The following is an 18,364-nucleotide window of genomic DNA, read 5'->3' on the forward strand; positions in this document are numbered from 1 at the left end:
GAGGGAGGAGAGGGAGAAGGAGAAGGAGGGAGGGAGGAAAGGAGGGAGGGAGGAAGGAGAGGGAGAAGGAGAAGGAGTGAGGGAGGGAGGGAGGAGAGGGAGAAGGAGAAGGAGGGAGGGAGGGAGGGAGGGAGGAGAGGGAAAAGGAGAGAGGGAAGGAGGGAGGGAGGGAGGGAGGGAGGGAGGGAGGGAGGGAGGGAGGGAGGGAGGGAGGAGCCACAACAGAGGACAGGAGCTGTCTAAGCTTTCTTAGCCCTGAGAGGAATCTCCACTCTACATTTTCCCTTTGCAGTCCCTGAAGATTTGAGACACAGCTTCTATTAACTCAATCTACAAAAGTCCAAGTTATTATAACTTGATATATCGTGTACCAATGTTTCCAAGTTTCTTCTCTAAGAACACTGTTATTTTTCCTGAAAGTTCCCAGGAACCTAGTATATTCCTAGGTTTCGACTGTATGAAGAAGCCAACACAAGGACGAACGCGGATCCAGCAGGCTGGCTGCTCTCTGCAGCTCCCAAGTTCAGCTTGCTGTGGCCCCCAGCAGAGTTCCTCTGCTGGGCCTGGCCTGGGACCCTTGTCTCTGCTGTTTTACACCACCCTCCGCTGGGTTTTTCTTCCTCCTGAGACCTCTGGAATCCCTCACCAGATGGCATCTCCTTGTCGACTTGAAGGTCAGGGCACATTTCCCTTCCCCAGACCCACATGGTGAGCGGCTCTGGGTCCAGGGCTGGGTTCCCCTTGCTGTCTCACCTGAGCGTTCCCTTTCCTGGTTCAGGAACTCACCTCAGCCCCCAGGGACAGGGCTTGGGATGCCGTCCCTGAGTCCAGCATGTTTTCCTGGCTCCTCAGAGCCTAGGTCAGCAGCAGGATGACCTTCTGTGTCTGCTTCCCTTCCCCGGCTCCCCGGGACTGGCCCCAAAATTAAGTACCTTCAAAAATGCAGTCAGGATTGAATCAGAGCCTGACAGAAGCCAAGCAAGTGCTGTGCCACTGAGCTATGAGCATTATTTATCCACGTATTTACTTATCTTTCCTAAACTTTTAATCCCCCTGGAGTTTATTTTAAGGCATAGCACAGAGAAGTGTCTTTGTGTCTCTTCGGTGGCTGCTGGACACCAAGGTTTCCCGTCTGAAGGATGCCTTGGGCCAGAACACAGCCATGTGTCCAGGGCAAAATCCTGCACTGGCCTCTTCCCAAAGGAAGGCCCTCCACCCAGCCACCCAGGCACCCAGGCACCCAGGCACCCAGGCACCCAGGCACCCAGCTGCCCTCTCCATGCCTACGCCCTTTCCTGTGCCTCTGGGTCCTGTTCTGCTCACTTTCTTCCTTAGCTGTGTTTTCCTCTCTGTCCCCCAAAGCATGGGATGAAACTTAGTTGCATATCCAGCTCCCCACACACAGCCCTCTCTCCTTACTGTAAATGCATTTCCCTGCCTTACACCGGCAAAACGACCCTTGAGATTTATCTAGGCAGTGGCTTCTCTCCTTGGCAACAAATGTTTTCTACCAACTTCAGCATATTTCTTCTCAACTCTTCAACCTTCCCTCCCTCCCTCCTTCCCTCCCTTCCTCCTTCCCTCCCTCCCTTATAGCATTAACTTATACTGCAAATACACAACTTAGAGAATTCTATTGGTGTGATAAAACATCATGACCAAAAGCAACTTGTGGAGGAAAGGGTTTATTTTGCTCACACTTCCACATCTGAGTTCCTCACAGAAGCCAGGCAGGACCTCAAGCAGAGAAGCAGGAGCTGAAGCAGAAGCCACGGTGAGCACTGCTACTGGCTTCCTCTTCGAGGCCTTCTTAGCCACACAGGATCCAACTCAGGAGCAGAGCTCCCCCAGCGAGCTTGGCCAACCCACACCAACTGTTAAGAAAATGCCCACAGTCTTGTCTACAGGCAGATCCTATGGGGGCATTTTCCCAATTGAGTGGCCCTCTTTCCAAATGACTCCAGCTTATGTAAGGTGGCTATAACTATCCAGGGCAGTCATACTCAACGCACACATGCATTCCCATAGGTGTAGCTGCACATTATACCCATGCATTCTCATCCACATGTATTCTAAAAATTGATTATAACACACACACACACACACACACACACTTTTTTTTCAAAGATATATCGTTTGGAATGTAAACAAAGAATTTAGAAAAAAAAGATTTAAAAAAAAGTAAAAAAAAAAAAAAAAAAAAAAAAAGATAATTCCAAAGTCACATAGCTACTGACTGGCAAAATTAAACTCTTTTGTACTTTCAGCTCAACACTGGATGTTTTAAATGATGCTTTTTTTTCTTTCTTAAACAACAAACGTGCAAAGTTCCATATAAAAAGAGTAAACTCACGTTCTGCGGTCAGTCCTGGGAATGTAAGCACAAAATAATCGTAAGTGTTCTGTCTAGCGATTATTCTCGTGGTCAGTGCTCACTGTATGTCTGGGTCAGCATCCGGAGCTGGCCGCAACCATCAGCCTTCAGTTGGAGGGGGCGTCTAGCGCTGAAGCCCCCCATTAGGCTGGGCTTCTTCTTGCAGCGCTTGCCCTATGGCGCCATCTCGTGGCCGCTGCTGTAACTCCCAATGAAGAGACCCTGATGGGGGTTCCTTAGACTGTTCCACAGAGCAGCATGCAGTCTCTCTGACCACTGCTGCAGCTGCTAATAACCTCACACGGAGGTGTGGGGAACGGGACTCACATCCCTTAATCCCCTAGGATCTAGAGGGGAAAAAAAATCCTGAGTGTACAAACCAGATATGAGCTCGTGTGTTGTTTACAGCCATACACATACACTACACTCTTCACGAGTGCATTCAGCTGCGCACGCTTGCAGATGCTCACATGCAGCTGTACACACATTTCACTCGTTCCCTCCCATCCACACCCGGCGGAGATACAGTGGCTCACACGGGGAATAGATGTTGCTTCTGGTTCCGGCATATCCCTGGTTCTGCTTACCATATAGATAAGGAAACCGAGACTCCGCTGTGTGTATGCCTAGCATCCGCTGCCCTGCATGGTCTGCCTAGAGGGCCTCAGAGCAGCTCTGGGCCTGGAAAGACAACACAAGGGAACAGCCACCAGCTTGCCTCTCAGTCACTTCAGCGGAGCCTCAGAAAGTACCCTACATAGGTGAACCTTCCAGGCTTGTGATCGTTCAGCTAGTAGATGTAAATAAAGTTAGAAGAGATGGAATGGCACCGCTGGGGACGAACAGACTCAGGAGCCAGGGCCAGGACACAGAATTCCCAAGCAGGAGTGAGTCTAAAACAGTCGCGGGGCAGGTGGACCACAGAACGAAGGCTGGGGAGGACGGGAGGGACAGCTGTCCAGATGCTCCTGGGAGACGGGAGCTTAGCTTTGTGCTGGGGACAGAGTTGACTCACTCTCTCCAGGAAGCCTCACTGTGCTAAGGTTCATGACAACTTAGCACAAGGTACCTAAGAGAGAACCCCAACCGAGAAACTGCCTCTCTCAGCTTGGTCTGAAGGCAAGTCTGTCTTCACTAAGGATGGGTGTGGGAAGGCCCGCCCTACAGAGGGTGGTACCACCCCCAGACAAGAGGTCCTGAGATGTGTGAGAAAGCAGACTGGACGAGCCGTTATGTAAACAGCACTCCTCCGTGCCTATCTCTCAGTTCCTGTCTCCAGGTTCCTGCCCTGCCCTGACTTCCCTAGATGGCGGCCCACACCATCTAGGGTAAGATAAACAATCCTCTTCTCCTACCCCAAGTTGCCTTTGCTCCAGAGGTTTCATCATAGCCACTGAAATCCTAACCAAGAATATCAACGCTGTTACAGCAAAAACGTGTAAAGGGAGTGGTTAAATGTTAGGCCTAAACCACAAGGTGGGGAACACTGAAGAGGGTAACTAGTGTGGCGCCCGATGGGTATGGACAATGACAGCGCAGGGGACAGAAAAAGCCAGTCTGGGTCTTTGCAGACTCTGGCTGGCATAGATGAAGCTCCGCCCCTTCCCCCATCACATCAAGGCATGCAGCATTTTTGTATATTCTTATAATGCATTCAATCAACAGATTAGAGTGTTAGCTTCAGCCTGTCCCAGTAAGGCGATCACTCCAGACCCCCATAGACACGGAGTCAGAGATGATTCAGGCGAGAGACTGAAACTGTGGCTTGGTAGCTGTCTGTGGGTGGTATCAGAAATAAGTTCAGGGTCATAAAGACAGTGGCCACAATTCCAACTTAAGTGTCTGGACAAGGCAAACTTTACTCTTGGCCAGGAGAGTGTGCTCCAGAGAGCCAACAAGGAAACAGGAAGTACACTTAGTTTTATTCAAAGGAAGGTGCTGTGGTGGTTTGAATAAAAATAGCGTCCATGGTCCATAGGGAGTGTCGCTATTGAGAGGTGTGACCTTCTCGGAGTGTGGCCTTATTGGGGATGCTGTTACTTGGGTGTGGGCTTTGAGGTCTCAGCTGCTCAAGCCACCCCCAGTGTGACAGTTCTTTTCTGGCTGCCTATGAACCCAGATGCAGAACTTTCCGGCTCCTTCTCCCATCTGACTGCACGTCACCATGTTTCCTGCCGTGATAACAGGCAAAACCTCTGAAATCATAGGCCAGCCCCAATTAAACGTTTTCCTTTATGAGAGTTGCCATGGTCATGGTGCCTCTTCACAGCAACAGAAACTACAACGGGTGGTGACTGTCTTTTCCCCCACTGGAATTTGACCTCATATTCAAGTGGCCAGTCTAAAAAGAACAGGTACACAGAAACAAAACGGAAGGGGTCCACTATTTAACCTGAGAAATGTAGCAGACGTGTGTAAAAGTCTTCGTGTGTGTGTGTGTGTGTGTGTGTGTGTGTGTGTGTGTGTGTGTGTGGTATGGAAGTCTTAGAAGGTGGGGAAGTAGAGTTTAATTCCTTGCCTAAGTGCTGCTGCTTCCCTCCCTGTGGTGAGCACTGTACCCTCCGGACATGAGTGGAATCCTTCAAGCTGCTTATTGTCAGAGCTGTTTGTTACAAGGAGAAAAACAACACAAGCTGATGTGGAACTCCGCAGTTCCCAGCTGTTGTCTAATTTCACGTCTGGATCTAGGAAAATAGCCGGCACATGAGCTTCCTCGCCGAGAGCCAACTCTAAACTTGAGTCCATCGATTGCTTAACCTTTGTGAACCCTGACTTTGACTTGTAGACTACAGTGACATGGTGGGTCTTTTCAATGAATGCTAGTTCAGTGTGCAATAGTCCACAAAAAGTCTGACCGTTTCCTTTTCCAGGGTACACTTTTCCTGGGAAAAGGCTACAGGCCCCTCTAGGAACTTGCCTTCTAAGATCTGAATGCTGGTACCTCTAAGAACTCGGGTCTATCTCCTTGACTAAGGACCACCCTCAGGAAAGCAGGCTTACCTTAAACTATGCTAATGAATAGATTGAATACTTAATTCCTTGTACTAAGGGCCAACACAGGCTTGAGTCAACAATGACATAGAGTAGATTTTCCAGCTCCAAAATGGAAGACTGCATAGAAAGATTAGACAAAAAAGACAAAAACTCTGCAAGGCCAACAACCCTGTAGTTCCATCTCTGTCATACTGAGGCTCTTGGTGCTCTCATCTGGATTGCAACAGGACTGGGTAGCCCCACCTACCCAGCTCTGTGACTGGGTACAGTGGCCTCTCTACTCAGTCAATATCAATACAATCCAAAAGCTTAGTATTTCTCCTCCTGGGAGCCTCGTAAAGATGGTAGAGTAAGCAGTTGTTTATAAGCAAACTAGCATGTATTCATCCCCAAATGAATATTAGGCCAAAATTAATGGGAAAATAGTTTAATATTTTTATAGCACAAAATAAACCGGGACAGGAAGAAGCAGTGAGTTAACTCACAAAGCCCCAAGTTTCCCAGCAGTGAAGCCTGTCTCACTGGACGCTGTGACTGAGCACAGATGCCACCAGCAGGCTTTCTACAGTTCCTCCAGGCTCAGCTGGACCACATGTCCCAGAGTCTCCACAGGCTCTCATCATGACTTGTCACAGGCACTGACGTCATCCAAGGAGGCTGCAGCTCTGGAAGACACCCCTCCATTCTGGAGACACTTCAAGTGTCCTCAGCTCCTCTCAGACTAGACTTCTGACTTCGTTTTTCCTTCTGACCCTGGATCCGGAAGAGCTTCTTCCTCAGGTCCTTCTGCCGCCTCAGCTTCTCTTCTTCCTCCTTCTGCTTCATCTTCACGTGCTCCTTGTTGTGCAGGCGTCTCTGTTCTTTGGCCTTTTTCATTTTCTGACTGTGTATTGTGCTCAGAGCATCGAGCAGAGCCAGGACCTGACAAGACAAAAATGGTGAGCACAAGCCAGTCTGAGCTTGCCTGTCACCTAGTCAGGACTTCACTATACTGGCATGATGGTATCAAACAGATTCGATCTCAAGTGGAAATTAATTTAGTGAAAATTCATCACAATCTGCATATACATATATATGCATTTGCCTTTATGAAAAAACCCACCTACATTTATCCTGTATGGAACCATATATAACTAGCTAAGTGGTCCACCACACAGGGGTCTGACCCCCTATTCAAATATGGGGAATATGACTGAGGAAGGCACACAGCCTCTGGTTCTTCCCCCCAACTTCGCATTCAACTGCCCTGTGTAAGCCTGGCCCTTAAGCCTTTCCAATGAAGACAGGAAGACAGTGGGAACGACAAATACATTGCTGAGAGCGCTTTCTCTATAACTAATGCAAAGACAAGTAAGTCACCGTGGACAGTACCTTCCTCTCGTGAGGCTCACGTATGACGGCCGGCCTCTGCCTGTCCCTTGGCACTTTGCCTGCCTTTGCTTGGGTCTTGGGCTTGTTCTTAAATGGCAGAGCCTTCTGCAAGGCTTTGGGAATGTGCAGTGAATTAAAATGTTTCCTTTGTCTCAGGATTGGCTGAAAAGGAAAAAACAAAACAAAATAGACTATGACATATTTAAAGTACAACCAATATGCACTTAAAACTATAAAAACCCTTCTTGCAGATTGGCTTTTCACACTAACATCTTCTGACTACCAGAAATGCGGATTCATCACCATCCACTGTGGACAGCCTCAATGGGCATCTACACAGAGAAGCAAAACAAAAAGAGCTCACACATTACATTTACAGGTCTTCTGAAAAATCAACTGAGCCTCCTTGAAACAGAGTCAAGCTATGGTCTCCAATGGAACATAAGAACACATTCAAAGCTCATCTGAGCAGAGAGCTTGGGTTCTCTTTGGGAATCTGGGGTGTTTCACCTCTAGGGAAACAAGAACAAACTAGCTGTTCATTCTATCAAACTCTCTTCCTCAGCAGCCAAAGGTTAACTGACTCTGATGGAAGGAAGGCAGAATAAGATTTAATCAGCACATAAGGCACAATGTATACACTGAATTCTACATTCAAATTAAATAGTATTACATAGATATTTAACCACTCCAGAAATTACTGATAAACAGCACTTCAGCAAGAGACAAGGCAGAGGTCAGAACCACGCATGTGGAGAACAACTCTCTTGTGCTTCTATTTTCTCTCTAAAGACATCACCCAGTGTCTTTCAAAATCTTGGTTGAAAAGAACTCAGGGGAAGAAAAGAAAAAAAAAACTTCTGCAAAAAGGAGGTAGAGCATTTACTGAAGCAGGCAGGTCCCCGGAGAGAGGTCTTAAGGTTGGTATCCTGGTCCCACTTTCTATGCCTCTGCTTCCCAACTGTCTGCACTGTGACCAGCCATCTCTTGGTCTTACTACCGAGATGAACTCCATCTCTTCTTAAACTGTGAACCAAGCTTTCCTCCTGAGCTGGTTCTTACCAGGCATTTGGTCACTGCCATGAGTTAAGTCAGTGATAATTGCTGAGAACCTCAGAGCATGCTGCTTCAGTACACTAGGAAACCAAGTACCTGTGGAACCTGGGGCGCACCCTATACCTGTCTGACTTTAGAACATTCTAGGCACCCAGAAAAGGAAAGAAACATGGATATTTAAAAAAAGGGGGGGGTATTAAAAGGCAGTTATCAAAAAGGCAGAAATAACTTTTTACCTAATGCACATAGAATAGCTAAATAAGTTTTTTAAAAATCAGATCACATCACATGCTGCCTAGCAGAGATGCAGTTTGGAGTTAAGTACACCTAAATAAACCTAAGTGAGGTAAGGTGAGGGACAGAAGACATCCAATGTCACAGTCACGCGGAACTCTCTTTACATGTTCTGGATCTACTATCCACGGCCTCCTCAGCCACAGGACATCTGAACACCAGGAACAATAACAACTCTCCCGCTTACTGACCTCACCCTCCCTGACCTGGCAGCTGCACACTGAATGAATACCCTAGTTCTTACAGTAGTCCATTCAAAGACCTGATTACAGAAGCCATTAATACATCCTGGGCTAACACCTGAGCCATTCCAATTGCACTAATTGCTGCATCCCTAACAGCTGTGTTCAACTCCCATATTATCTTTTATTGGCTTATACCATAGAAATCAGATAAGTCAAATTATTACCAAAGGGTTCATTTGGTAAGAGCACTTGCTGCTCTTCCCAAAGACCCAGGTTCAGTTCCCAGCACTACAACCGTCCATAACTCCAGTTCCAGGGTAGCCTATGCCCTCTTTTGGCCTCTGCAGACACCAGGCACAGAGATGGTAAGGAAAACACCATTCTTATAAAAATAATAAAAATAATTTTTAAGATAAAAACTGTTACAAGATGACAAAGATCTGAATGATAAAAGTGTGACCATGCCGACACAAATGTGAACATACACATGCACCTCACATACAAGAACTTAAATATATGCATGTGCCACAGACAAGAAGAACGGGCACAGTTCTTAACCTAAGACTGAAACCCTGAAGCAGCTACAGGGAAGCAGCAGGTGGATCTTCACCACGGGCACAGGTGGCACTCAGGAAACAGGACCAGTAGCAAACAAACAGGACCTTATGAAATTTAAAGAAAACTGTTAACCAAGTGAAAAGACACCCTACCATGGAAGAAAATCTTTGCCATCTATACATCTGGCAGATGACTACTAGGATAAAGAAATAAAAACAAAACAAAACAAACAAACATAAAAAAACCTCTCCCACATGAAAAGAAGCTAAATACAGACTTTCTAAAAGAAGAAATACAATGCTAGCAAATTATTTTTAAAAATGTTCAATATCCTTAACCATCAGGGGAATGCAAATTAAAACTACTCTGAGATGCTATATCACCCCTCAGGATGTTATCATCAAGAAAACAAATGACTACAAGAAACAGAGCGAGTGTACAAAGAGAAAGAAGATTAAACTGTTCGGCCATTATGGAAACCAGTGCGGAATTTTCTCAGAAAGTTAAAAATAGGTCTTCCACATATATGACCCAGCTACACCATCATGGACACATACTCAGATCTCCATCAAACTGCAGAGGTGCCTGTCTTCATGTTTACTGCAGATCTCTTAATGACAGCAAGAAAAGAAATCCAAGGACGATGTGCATGCTGAAAGTCATAGGCATCTATGATGTACACTGATGTCAATTCTCAAAAATATCAGATGAAATGAAATGCAAAACTAAAGAGAATTTCTATGACTACATGTAGGATTTATCCCTAGAATGCAGGGAAAACCAAACAGATGGTTTTGTTTACTGTTATTGAGATTAACAAAAAAGGTTCTTTTGGTGCACCATTATTGAGGGGATGACAAGGTGGCAGGAACTTAAGAGCCACTACCCAGTCAAAAACAGAGAGCACGGGAATAGTATCAGCTGGCTTTTTCTACTCTTATGAAGTTCAGGAATGTGCGATGGAATGGTGGCCTCAGCAGTGGGCAGATCTTCCAACCTCAATCTACATAATCAAGACAAGCCCACAGGTCAACCTGACCTAAACAGTCTGCCCTGAGACTCTCTTCTCAGGTGGTTCTGAGACTGTGTCAAAGTGACAATTAAATTAACAGTAGCATTAGCAGAATATAAGATAAAAACTCGCATGCTCATCTCAACTAGTAAAAACAAACCTAAGATCAGCAACCTTTCTTAATAAGAAAGCCCCTGACTGAGGAGCTACTGGCATCTGATAGCTTAAGGAGAGAAAGTGACTGTTCTGGAGGTGTAGCCAATGGCAGGAGAGTCTACTGCTTAGATCCACGTGGATCAACACACTTTTCTTTAAGATAAAGAAGACATGAAGGTGTGAGGGAGATTTGTTGGAGGAGGACTGGAGATATCTGGGAATGGATATGATCAAGACATACCATATAGATATATGTGTATATACGCATATATATAATTATATGTATGTATTATATCACCTATATAATATAAATACACATATATGCATAGGCTATTGTAATGAAGATAGTTTGGTATTTGAATGAAAATGGAAACACAGATCATAAGCATGGAAGGGAGAGCCTTGTCCACAAACATGCAGAAACTGTAGCTCATTAAAAAAGAAAAGTCAACTCCTAAAGGACTAAAGGAATTCAACACGGCTAAGTGTTAGACCCAAACCCTAAATGGAGAAAAGTACCTAGATTTTTTTGGATATCACACCAAAAAACAAAACTCCCAAGAGAAATCATATTAAAGTAAAAAGCTTCTGTACTACAAACAGAACAATCAGCAAAAGGCAAAGGCAAAAGTTAAATATGAAAAAATATTTGTGAGCTGCCTACCTGTAAACGGGGTTAGTAACCAAAACTTAAAAAGAACTCTTATGCAAATCACACACAAGGCAAGTAAGTGGGGCAGGGAACCAGATCAACCGGACAACACCGTGTCAACGTGTGACCTCAAGTCAAAAATGAGTCACTACAGAGTGGTGGGCCGGCTCAGAGCAGAGCTTGGGGCTCAATCCCTAGCACCGTAGAAACCATCACAAGTAAAGCACCTGTACAATGCTGTCTAGAAACAGACATGCAGGGCCTTTACCTTATACAGTGAATCCTTATTTGGCTTTAATTTGATTCCATGGGCAAGCCTCAGTTGATGTGTTGTGCGCATTCCTGACCAGGTATCTTTCTCGCCCACTGGTTTCAACAAAGATGTTACTGGATTATAGAAGGCCGGAATGGAGACAGGGTACCAAGTTCGCATGAAAACAATATCTAGAAGAAAGGTTTCACAAGATTTTTATCTCAAGCAATACACACACATGCATTTCCCAAATCACCCCAACACTTCTACCTCATTAAATAGTACTGAAACTTAATAGTTAGACTGTGATATTGGACTACAATTAAATATCACAAAGATCTGGGTGTGAGCTCAGCCAGTTCAAACACGAAGTGAGCCAGCTAAGTACAGGACATTGCAACTGGACAGAGCTGGAGCTGCCTGGCCTTCTGAATGTGAAAACCCACTCTAATCAGCAGTGCCCAGACTCAATAATGAATGGTAACAGTGATCTGAACACACCACAAAGGATCCTTACCACTCATTAGCAACTTGTCCTCAAAGCTAGCGCGGAAGGCTCCTTCTGGAGCCCGGAGAGCTTTCTTGATCTGTCCCCTTATTCCACTGACAGTTCGAATGACAGCACCTTCAAATTTGGCTACTTCCAACGCAGAATTAAACATGCCCTACAGGCAACAAAATAAAAACACTCACAGACATGCATTTCTACTTACAGCTTTGCTTAAAAAACAAAAACCAACTCATTAAAAGTGAAATTACATCAAAAAATACACTGCTCAACTTTATTAACAATCAAAACCTTCCTAGGAGCTCATCGGCACGCTTGTTACAAGAGGAAAGAGGGATTACAGGCGTGAACTGGCCTGGACAGCCTTGGTATCTTCTTTTGTGTAGAGCTAAAAAACAAGCTCTAGGCTTTACAAGCACTCTGTCACTAGGTACCTCCATGTACAAGCACTCTGTTACCAAGTACTCCCTCCCTCCGTATACAAGCACTCTGTCACTAGGTACCTCCGTATACAAGCACTCTGTCACTAGGCACCTCCCCTCCTTATCCTCGCACTCCATCACTGAGTGCCATCTAGTCCGTATGGTCTTAACTGTATCTTTAATGGAGACTCTTTCCCAAAATAAACTTCCAAACTACCTTCTCCAAACACTGTGAAGTTAAGTGTGAAGTCTACTGAAATCTTGCTGTTTGCTGCAAACTGTTTTGTCTACTCTCTGTTGAACATTAAGACAAACTTAGGTTTTTTTTTCCTTACTAACACAGCTTTAAAGTAGTAAGAAAACCCAGTGGATGAGTCTGTGTTGGCTCTAGGACAGTCTCATGCAGAAGTCACAGCTGCAATTACTAAGAAGCTCTGCCTTTAAGTACAGGACAAAATCATTTAAAGAAAACAAAAAGAATCAAATGTCAATACTCTTTTAAAAACTTGAAATCTATATTTTACAAGTACAGGAAAATCTGCTACCTAACCCCATTTGATGATTCATAGTCCAAACAAAGGCACATGTGGAATCATGCCTAGCAGGACCCTCACGCCTGTGGACAGTGTGTCACTGCCACACAGATGAACTTGTAGTTAGGCTTTAGACTCTATCCTGAAACCAGTCCACTGTAAATAAAAGCATTCCAAAACTCAAAAAGAAGATTCACATTGGAAGTACTGATAGCTGTAAACATTTCAGGTAAATAAAGAATCTTTTACTCTTTAACAATATATACATTTATAACATGAATATATGGATATACAGACCTTAATAAATGAAGTATTCTTAAATATTTTAAAAGGAAAACCGGTTAACTTTAATTTCTTCACAATTTTTATGGATTTATCCAGGTCGAGGACAACTCCAGTGGCAGCAATCCGAAACTCAGGCTAAAAGAAACCCAAAATTGAAAAATATGACTAACAGGAGAAGAAAAATTACAATTCTCTGTGAGGTTATAATAATGCCCCAAGTCCTTTTACTTTCAGTTAGCTATAAAAGACAGAATTTAATTTACTTTCTTACTAGGTACTTACTAGTACTTTTGTTTGCTTGAGAAAGGGTTTAATAGCCTAGGCTCACCATATGTGGCGGAGGATGTCCTAGAACTCCCATCTCCCTGCCTCCCCCACCCTGGCTGTGAACCAGGATTTTAGTTATGCTAAGGCACTGCTGCTAACTTGAACCTCCTCCCAAGAGTGATTTCATGGTAACCATTTCAGAACATCATCAATTCAGAACCAAAGGAAAAAGGCAAATTCAGGTGCAATGTTTAAAAATAAGATTTTGGCTCTCCAGGTGGATTGTCTGTTTAGCACTCATTTTCTCATTATATTAGGTACAGCCAATAAGCGAAGCTTGGTCTGCTCGGGCAAACACAACTCTGAAGATACTTTGTCCACATAGCACTACTAAGGGACAGCATCATATCTGTAGGGTTATGAGGGATCCATAAAATGTAGTTTAATATTGAGTATCCAGTGAATACTGCTTAAATATTTTTTAAATAAGTCCAAACAAGGCACAAAAATATCAAATGCCATAGCATCATTACAACCCTACCTCTCTCCTGACCCCTACACTCTACTTAGGAAAGCCAGGCAGCAATGCTAACATCCAGAGTCTCAGCTAGCCTGGGCTATATACATATCAAGACCTTGTCAGAAAGAGAAAGAGAGGAGTAGGGAGTTGGGGGGTGGGGGGGAGTGCCACAGCAGGCAGATGGTAGGCGAAGGACGCAGGAAGATACAAAGCAAGGAGAAACTTTAGTGAAATTACACATAAAAAGTTGGTTTCCCCAACCCTGAGATTTCACCTCACACCAGTCAGAATGGCTAAGGTCAAAAACTCAGGAGACAGCAGGTGTTGGCAAGGATGTGGAGAAAGAGGAACACTCCTCCACTGCTGGTGGGGCTGTAAGATGGTACAACCACTTTGGAAATCAGTCTGCCTCAGAAAACTGGACATGAGACTTCCGGAGGACCCTGCTATACCTCTCCTGGGCATATACCCAAAGGATTCCCTGGCATGCAATAAAGACACATGCTCCATTATGTTCATAGCAGCCTTATTTATAATAGCCAGAAGCTGGAAAGAACCCAGATGCCCCTCAAAGGAGGAATGGATACAGAAAATTGTGTATATTAACACAATGGAATACTACTCAGCAATTAGAAACAATGAATTCACAAAATTTTTAGGCAAATGGTTTGATCTGGAAAATATCATCCTAAGTGAGGTAACCCAATCACAAAAGAATACACATGGAATGCAATCTCTGATAAATGGATATTAATTAGCCCAGAAGCCCTGAATACCCAAGGCACAAATCGCATAACCAATGACTCCCATGAAGAAGTATGGAGAAGGTCCTGATCCTGGAAAGGATTGACCTAGCATTGGAGGGGAATATAAGGACAGAGAAAAAAGGAGGGAGGTGATTGGAGAATGGATGGAGAGAAGAAGGTTTATGGGACACATGGGAGGGGGGATCCAGGAAAGGGGAAATCATTTGGAATATAAACAAAGAATATAGAAAATAAAAATATTTAAAAAAAAAAAGTTGGTTTCCCAATGAATTCATGAAATTCTTAGGCAAATGATTGGAACTGGAAAATATCCTAGTGAGGTAACTCATTCACAAAAGAACACACATGGAATGCAGTCACCAATAAGTAAATATTAGCCCAGAAGCTCGGAATACCCAAGACACAACTCACGTATCAAATCATTCCCAAGAAGAAGGAATGAGAGGGCCCTGGTCCTGGAAAGGCTTAATACAGCAATGTAGGAGATTACCAGGATAGAGAAGTGGGAAGGGGTTAACTGGGAAATGGGCAGAGGGAAGAGGGCGTATGGGACTTATAGGGAGGGGGGAACAGGGAAAGAGGAAATCATTTGGAATGTAAACAAAGAATATAGAGAAATAATAATAAAAAAATAAATTTAGTCAACATACATAAAAAAAATGGTTTCCAACTTAGCTTCATGAATACAATTTATATTCTCTATCTAGTTCGTCTGTATAATTGATAAAGAATGCATCTCTGATACTTACCATCACACCACTGACAGACTGTATTGCCAAAAATCCAGTTCCTTGTGGGGTGATAGGACCTTAAAACAGAAAAGGAAAAATTATAAACCACATATTTTACTTCAATCCTTTTTCTCAAAGAAACAAATCTTTTAAGTTGGGTTTCAAGACAGGAAAAAAAAAATAGGTAGCCTGAATAGCATAACTGATCTTATAATTATTAGAAACAATTTACCCCAAAAAGTTGCTCCACAATGCATGTGCTGTGGGGTGTATTTTAGAAGCCTTTGTCTTCCATTGTGGTCTTCAATATAATATAATGGGATGGTCTGAAACCTCCTCCATCCTACAGAAAAAATAATTGGGTCTCGAGACTTGAGGATTTTCTTATACCAACGATGTTTCTTGATGCGCATCTGGAGACAAAACATTCAATAAAACAGAGTGCATATCCATGTAACCCGTCCCCAAGCTCGCAGCAATGGGCACCTACCTGCACATATCCCACAGTGCCCTCACTATTGCCCAAACCACCCAGAATAATTGGGTAGTTTGGGTCAAAGTTCTGTACAAATTCACAGGGGATGTTTTCGATCTCAATTCGGACATACATTCCAGGTCGAAAGCCCTCATATTGAACTCTGGTTTCATCTTCTTGATCTTCAAATTCAGCCTGGTTAAGCTATAGATGAGACAAGGAGACAAAACCAGAAGCACAATAAACCCACAACACCAGTATTCTTAATTAAGATGAACTTTTTAAAAATACAAAGAAACCAAGGACACAATAATGTAGGTTTTATTGTAGTAAGTTATATCCACTATGCTTTAAGACATGCACCAACTGTATTTTCTGTGGCTCCAAGTGACAGGCACTAACTCCAACAAGATCCCTGAATGCTGGTTCACCTGTCAATCATTCTATACACCTCTACTCATCAACAGTCTTACAACAGTCAATACATCCTCCCTTTTCCTCACTCTTAGCTGATGGCTGTTTCTGCTTCCAGTCAGCTGTGTTCTGGTGTTTACACACACACACACACACACACACACAGTCTTTTATTATCCCTCTACATCAAGTAGCTATTTGTTTTTTATAAAAAAAAAAAAAAAAAAGTGGACACAAGCTCTATGTAGCTTCCAATCTTTTTGTCCAGCCCTCTGAGTACAAGAATCCCAGTTGTAGAGCACCACGCTGGGCCATGAATTAAGATGAACTGACGTCTACCCTTACAGCCCTCAGTCATTCCTGTGCTCAGAAGGTGGCTGTGACAGCACAGGGGCATCTGCAGATTACCTGACCACCACTACTGAAGGCCAAACTTCCAGCCCCCCAAAGGTCTCCCTTTTGTTTTCTCGTCTTTTCAAAACCTTCTTTTTGAGTCCTCTTTCTTCAACTATTGCTCCCTCCATTTTTCTACCTCACTTTGACCAAAACTCCATGTTTCCTATGAGTCAGTCTCCAGACCATTGGCTGCTATTCTCTGAAGCTGCTTTCACATACCATTGCATGAAAGCATCTATAATCACTGCAGACTTTTGCCAGCCTTATCTAAGGGTCACTTCTTTCCCTAGTATAGCTATGGTAGCAGTAAGATCTGAAGTAATATGTCACTGGCTTCTAGCACTCCTCTCTGAAATTTCTCTCTGTTGGCCTCTCTCAGCCCTATCCCCCGCCTCCATTCACATACAGTCCTATTCTCCCTCTGTTCCCAAGTTACCTTACGGCTTGAAAGACCTGAGTCCCATGCATCAAGGCCCTGACAGAACTTACACTGTGTCTGAGCATCATCCCTAACCTAATCAGCTCAAACAAAGCTGCGCTAACTAGAGCCTTCCTACCCTGCTTCGAGAGCTGACCCTTTCAGGGACTTTCAGGGGTAGCCTTCATTTGCTCTCTACCCCACAACAGTCCACCTGAAAACCTACTGATGCATCCTTCTAGACCTCACCTCAACTGCCACTTCCACCCCCACCTCAACCCCTGCATCTTTTCAAAAAGTGATCATGCATGTCTCCTTCTGCCCAAAACTTCCATAGGCCCCAAATAACACAGGAAAACACAAAGTCCTATACAATGGTCCACAAGATTTTAAACTGTAAATGGCTTAAAATGCATGCTACAAAGATTATCTCTGTATTTTTTAGTCACTCCTGTCAAAAGTCAATAGAGACTAGTAATCCCTTATCTATGACTACTCCGGAGACACTTCACCCTGGAGCCACACTAATCTCCTTCCTTCCAATCTGAGTGTGTGCTGAAGCCAGCAGAGGAGACACTTCTCGGACTAGGGAAGCCCTAGACTGAGCAAAGCCTGCCAACCACATCTTCAAGTTTAAAGGAATTCTCAGTGCGTCCACCAACACAGTGCAACTCCTTCTCCATGAAGACCGGGCACAGCTTTGTATCTGCTTCTGGGTGAACGCACTACCTGGAGCGGCCTTAGGCAGGAGTAGCCCACTGCCTTGCTCCTGCACACACCCCTCTCCAATCTGCATCTGACTTTATATGCACCACCTTTCTGAACACCAACCAAGATGTGCCAAAAACTCTCCTGGAAAGAACTTTATACACATAAGCCACACAGGTCACCTCAGCTACTCACTGAAAGCAGTATGAAGTGAGCAGAATCTGAACCTATACTTGTACTGTCTCAGATCAACGTGTCAGTGCAAAAGATGCAGTCCAGCACCTCCACCAGTAGCCTTTCCTTTGAAGGACCATCCACTTAGGTAAGCCAGATCCTTAACTAGGCCATAGAAAAGAACTTCAGAGCAATTAGAAAGAGGCTAAATCACTGAGTTTATTATGTATTTAGATTAAGAAAGATGAACAGTCTACAGCCACAAGTCGGGGTGTGGATGTCTTGAGCGTGAGTCATATTTAGGTGTCCTTATAATGGCAGGTAAGTCTGCATCTTCGAAAGTTACATTTTTTCCCAAAGGATGTAATGTATAAGGTATCGAGCTTAAAAATTGATGTTTTATTAAGTGAAAATATACATGGGCTGGCTCATGCACTCATCCTGAAGCAGCTTCTTCTGCAGCTCCATGCAGGCACGGGGAAGACCTTAGTTTAGTCTTAGTTTAGACCCCAGAGCATACATAAAGTCAGCATGGCTATGGAGAGGATTGCTGGGGCTTGGGAGATACCAGCAGAGCTTCAGAGGGTTCAGCAAGAGACTGTCTCAGAGGACTATGGCAGAGATGATAGAGTGTGACACATGTTCTCTTCCAGCTGTGCACACAGATGCACTCATTCAGTGTGTATACACGTACACACACACGCACACATGCGTATGCATATACACGAGTGCGCGCGCACACGGACGGACACGGACGGACACACACACACACACACACACACACACATACATTTTTCCTTTGTAAGCGAAATTGTAAAATGGTTTTTATGTGATGCATTGT

At 44.1% G+C, this 18,364-nt stretch overlaps 1 protein-coding gene across 2 annotated transcripts in view; it reads right to left on the minus strand.

Moving 5' to 3' along the window:
• Window positions 1–5,779: 5,779 nt before the first annotated feature.
• The window catches only part of Bms1 (BMS1 ribosome biogenesis factor), a 36,887-nt gene continuing 24,302 nt past the window's right edge, over window positions 5,780–18,364 (minus strand). For both annotated transcript variants that reach the window (XM_052174683.1, XM_052174682.1), the window contains exons 16-23: window positions 15,429–15,617; window positions 15,171–15,351; window positions 14,957–15,015; window positions 12,666–12,788; window positions 11,423–11,570; window positions 10,921–11,096; window positions 6,740–6,901; window positions 5,780–6,289 (exon numbers count right to left, since the gene is read on the minus strand). In XM_052174683.1, the coding sequence (XP_052030643.1) occupies window positions 6,065–6,289; window positions 6,740–6,901; window positions 10,921–11,096; window positions 11,423–11,570; window positions 12,666–12,788; window positions 14,957–15,015; window positions 15,171–15,351; window positions 15,429–15,617 (1,263 nt within the window). In that variant the 3' untranslated portion in view covers window positions 5,780–6,064. The remainder of the gene's footprint in view (window positions 6,290–6,739; window positions 6,902–10,920; window positions 11,097–11,422; window positions 11,571–12,665; window positions 12,789–14,956; window positions 15,016–15,170; window positions 15,352–15,428; window positions 15,618–18,364) is intronic.

This window comes from Apodemus sylvaticus, chromosome 2 (assembly GCF_947179515.1).
Source record: "Apodemus sylvaticus chromosome 2, mApoSyl1.1, whole genome shotgun sequence".
NCBI classification, from domain to species: domain Eukaryota; kingdom Metazoa; phylum Chordata; class Mammalia; order Rodentia; family Muridae; genus Apodemus; species Apodemus sylvaticus.